This window comes from Oncorhynchus keta, chromosome 10 (genome assembly GCF_023373465.1).
Source record: "Oncorhynchus keta strain PuntledgeMale-10-30-2019 chromosome 10, Oket_V2, whole genome shotgun sequence".
NCBI classification, from domain to species: domain Eukaryota; kingdom Metazoa; phylum Chordata; class Actinopteri; order Salmoniformes; family Salmonidae; genus Oncorhynchus; species Oncorhynchus keta.
Window position 1 is genome coordinate 38368189 of NC_068430.1, and position 4793 is coordinate 38372981.

The window sequence follows — 4793 nt, forward strand, 5'->3', positions numbered from 1 at the left end:
GTGTAATCTTTACCTTATCAAGAATCGAGAATCTTCAGACGTAGGCCTATCTAAATAGCACTGGCCTGGCGAATTGATACTTTATGTGGTTCAGTTGAAATTCATTTCCGTTTTGTAAAATATGACGATCATGGCATCCTCCACCTTAAAACTGTTAGGGATGTATGATGTCCCCTTTAAGGATACTTGCCGATGATAAGCCAATGAGAGTATCCGCTGGACTTAAAATTGCAATCAAGAAACATGCACAAGAGGCGGTTTAAATGGATGAGCCCCTCGCCCCCACCCCCAACACACCCTCGTGTTGGTCTCGTTATCGTATCACGTGTCGGCGGATCCCAGGGTCTCAATAATGAACTGAACACTTGGGTATTGCGCTGCGCATGCGCAAAAAAAATGTGCTTGGGGATGAGGTGTCCGTCTTGGGGTAGTTGACTTTTAAAAAGCATTGTCAACCCCTGATATGACAACTTCGATGGTTCTGCATCCACGCTGGGCGGACACCTTGATGTATGTATATGAAAAAAGCCTGAATGAAAGTAATCCGAATAAAAACCAATCCATGGAGGGACTAAGCGGGAATTGTCCTGCTACCCACTGCAGGGAACTGATATCACACTCGGCGTTGGGACGACACTCCGGCACCATAAGCCACCAGGGTTCTGGGTACCCGGACATACCCTCCCACGACACTGGGCGACAGTGCCCCGCTCCCCAGACTTCCTCCAGCGCCACCCTTGGTTATGGCTACCCATTCGGAAGCCCTTATTACGGGTGTCGGTTGTCACACTCGCACAACGTTAACTTGCAGCAGAAGCAATGCTCTTACCACCCCGCAGAGAAATATGCAGAACCCAGCGCGGCACTGCCCACCGAAGATCTGTCAAGCCGGGCAAAGGAGTTCGCATTTTACCCGGGTTTTGCCAGCTCATACCAGACTGTCCCGGGTTACTTGGACGTGTCGGTGGTTCCCGGTATCAGTGCGCACCCGGAACCGAGACATGAAACTTTGATTCCCATGGATGGCTACCAGCACTGGGCTCTATCTAATGGCTGGGATGGACAGGTGTACTGTTCTAAAGAGCAAACACAGTCAACACATCTCTGGAAGTCGCCCTTCCCAGGTATGACATTTGTTTTAGTGTGTGTATGTGTGGTGGTGTGGGGGGGGGGATTCCACGCGGCTTGCATTGTGGTTTCTTATACGAAAGGATCTAAATAACCAGTGTACTTGTTACATGTTTTATATATGTCACATTGAAACATTTCCTTTTAATGTATTTTATTTATGCATTTAAAACCTATTTCCTTTGTATAGCCATCTCAAATAAACATACGACTGAGACTATACAGTGCATGATCGCACAGGGTGAAGGCGTGTTTATTTATGTTCATCCTTGAGTTGAAGTCCGGAGAGGAGGCCATGGGGTTTTTCAATAGCCGGATATGGGACTAGAAATTAGTCTGCCAAAATATAGAAGCAAAGAAAACAGATTGGAAAGACATAACCTTACCAAAATATTTAGTTTCCTTCAACCTACCATCATTCGTCTTCACGGCTGCTTCACGATATGACCACAACAGATGAAATGCAAAAACAAGACCTTTGATTTCATTTTAGCATACAACTAGGTTTATGGATTGGAGCAGGGCACCGTTGCAATCTCCGATAAAATAACATATTTGCTCAGTGCCAGTAAATCTAGTCACGACAGGGAGTGGTGTATTGAAGCTCACCCCTTTCACGCATTAGGTTTATTTGCAATGGCGAGACGCTTTTTTTTCTCAATTTCTTTATTTAATATTTCAAATTCAATTCCAAATCAATTGTAATCAAAGCTTGAAGTGTATGCGTTCTCATTGTCTATAGTTGAAACGAATTGATCCGTTAGTTATGTGGTAGGCCAATTGCCCCTATTGAATAGCACATTACATTTATGAATACCAGTATCACGTCCCATCTTGTTAAGAATAGCTCATGGATTCCTGGATTGATTGGTTTATCATTCACAATCTAGTTCAGTTGACACACGTGATTTCTGGAGATTGTATGACCACTTTCCCCAAACTTGTCGTTGGCCAATACAGTCAATATTGGGATAGTGTGATATTGGCGCTATATGCCCATAACACAGAATAGATCTACTGTTTTTGAAATAGATTACAATTCTTTTTTTATCGTCCTGGGTTTGGTTGTACCATTGCACATTCCTCATGTTGTCCATGACCTCGTTAAAATAGTCGTTTATCTCATCTCTGCCATGGATGCACTCTTAAACACGCTGAAATAAAACTTAGTATTAAGGATAAATAGGATAGGACTGTTAACCAACCAACCTACTGAGATTGTTTGCACACAGATCACCCGCATGATTAAATTAATGAGATGTGATGTCTTGTTATTTAGCTGTATTACATCAATTGTAGCTGCATTCAAGTTTAAGATCAGGGGCTATCAATATAGATATGCTTCGCTACTGAATGCCCAGCCTGTTCCTGCGCTCTCATAGACTAAGTGACTGTATAGCCCCAATTCCGATAATTAAGGCTTAATATTCGTAGTGTTTGCATATCAGTATGCCAATTTATGTTTTGAATATGCATAGGTTAAATATCTATGTTTGGACTAAGTAGTAATCATGGTAGGCCTAGAGATGGCTGACATGCTTGATCCGAAAATGTGGTCGGAGGCGCGGTATGGATGGTGTAACGCAATAGCGGGCCCTGGAGGCATGCAGAGACCAAATTAAGCTCTGTACGGCATCGCCGTGCGCCTCTCAAATGTTGTGACAATGCGGAGGGATCCGCATTGACATGATTGGTTGACGGTAGGGGCGGGAGGTCCTGTATCAACACAAACTCACTTCCTTGACAACTTCCTTCACAACATCTCTGCACTGCTCGGCTAAACGCAAGAAGTATGAATGCCCTGCCTTCAGCAGAGGCAGGATCACCGTAAATGCTGCACCGCCAATGCAGACCACCGAATAACCATGCAGCGCCTTTAATGGGCTCGCCTACCATTAGACCAACGTTTAGACATTTAGATTCTTTATTTTTAAACCCTAATGATTGGGATGTAACATAAGTTAAGTCCAACCATAGCCTACCATAGCCTACAAGTATTTTAGGCCCATCTTAATCAATTAGCATAGCCAATCAACGGGGACCATGAACTTCAACAAATGCAATGATTTGAATGCATGGGATCAGTGCTGGGAACTTTCACATAGCATTTCACCCCCCCCCCCCAAAAAAAAAAAAGTTTGTATATATCTTTCAAATTGTTTCTCCTAGTTTTCAATTGTTGTAGAATTACCAACGGTTGTTATGCCCTTCTTTTCTCAGATGTCGTGCCTTTGCAACCGGAGGTCAGCAGTTACCGACGAGGCCGCAAAAAGCGAGTTCCTTACACCAAGATCCAACTGAAGGAGCTAGAGAAAGAGTATGCAGCTAGCAAGTTCATCACAAAAGACAAGAGACGGCGAATATCTGCCACTACTAATCTCTCCGAACGCCAGGTCACCATCTGGTTCCAGAACCGGCGGGTGAAGGAGAAGAAATTCGTCTGTAAATCTAAATCAAGCTCTCATATGCATGCCACTTGATTCAGTCCAATGTCACTGGCATGGCAACTCAAATACTTTTTCATCACTAACGCTCGATATTTATATATTGACATTATTCTCACCTGGTATGATGCATTGCAAAACACAAACTTAATCTCACCTCCCTATTTGGACATAAACTGGGAGGAAATACAGAAGAAGATTTACTAAACCTGGTTTGGAACGAATGATCACATCCTTACAGGAGCGTCGAAAGCTACCAGCATTGATAGTATAGCCTGAGACCTAAATTAAAAACTTTTGTGATTGATAAAGTAAACCGAGGTCTTTGGGGATGTCATACAGTGATCTTGTTCAGACATTTTCAGGTATTGGACGCATCAAGATTGAAAACTATATTTCAATGATATTGTATGGCGGTTTTAGTTTGATCCCAAGGGAATGAGCAAGTCTGCTATTGTCTATGTACAGTGCCGTGCGTTTATTATTTAATTAAAGGTTCTGTCTTATGACAGAGGTTGTAAATGGCTATATTTTATGGTTATCATATTTAGATAATGTTTTTTTCAGTGAATGATATGTCTGTCATGCAACTAGAATGATTGTAATCAATATAAGAATATTAAAACATGTTTCATATTAATGCATAATCTTTTCTCACTTGGTTTGTATAGTGAGTTAGGTCTTATTGCATCCGGGCTGTGCACTCACAAAAGCTGTTTTATTCCTTTCTTTTGTGCAGCATTTAAACTGTGATGTTTTTGTTTGATCGACATTTACTCAATGGAAACGTGTTTCATATACAAATAAATATAACGACCAACAAGGTCAAATGACTTTTTTTTGATAGAATCTGTTTTCTATTTGATCGAGATCTTGTCTAGTTTAATCGCTTAATGTCTACTCTTCTGTCTCTGTATGACATATTCGGTGTCACTTTATAGGATGTAGAAAATAGTAAATGAAAATCCGGGACACTCAAATTAGTATGGTTACTTAAGACAAAAGCGAAAGGGAGAGTGGTTGGACGGGAATGAAACATGAACCTCTAGCAACCCAAAGGTTGCGTGTTCCAACCTCATCAAAGACAACGTTAGCATTTTAGCTAATTAGCTACTTTGTGACTACTTACTACTTTTTAGCTCATTTGCAACTACTTAGCATGTTAGCTAACCTTAACCCGAACCTTAATCACTAACCCCTAGCCTAGCTAACATTAGCCAC

General features: G+C 41.8%; 1 protein-coding gene across 1 annotated transcript; it reads left to right on the forward strand.

Annotated features, from left to right (window-relative positions):
- Positions 1–323: 323 nt before the first annotated feature.
- On the forward strand, positions 324–4400 carry LOC118389499 (homeobox protein Hox-C13a-like). The gene is made up of 2 exons (XM_035779403.2): positions 324–1124; positions 3349–4400. The coding sequence occupies exons 1-2, from the start codon at positions 464–466 to the stop codon at positions 3606–3608; spliced, it is 921 nt and encodes a 306-aa protein (XP_035635296.1). The 5' UTR covers positions 324–463; the 3' UTR covers positions 3609–4400.
- The last annotated feature ends 393 nt before the right edge of the window (positions 4401–4793 follow it).

Bases quoted from the DNA above. Each gene is read 5' to 3' on its own strand.
- LOC118389499 (XM_035779403.2), top strand. From the start codon at position 464: ATGACAACTTCGATGGTTCTGCATCCACGCTGGGCGGACACCTTGATG. The intron at 1,125-3,348 runs GTATGACATTTG...TTCTTTTCTCAG, and splicing joins CTGGAAGTCGCCCTTCCCAG to ATGTCGTGCCTTTGCAACCG.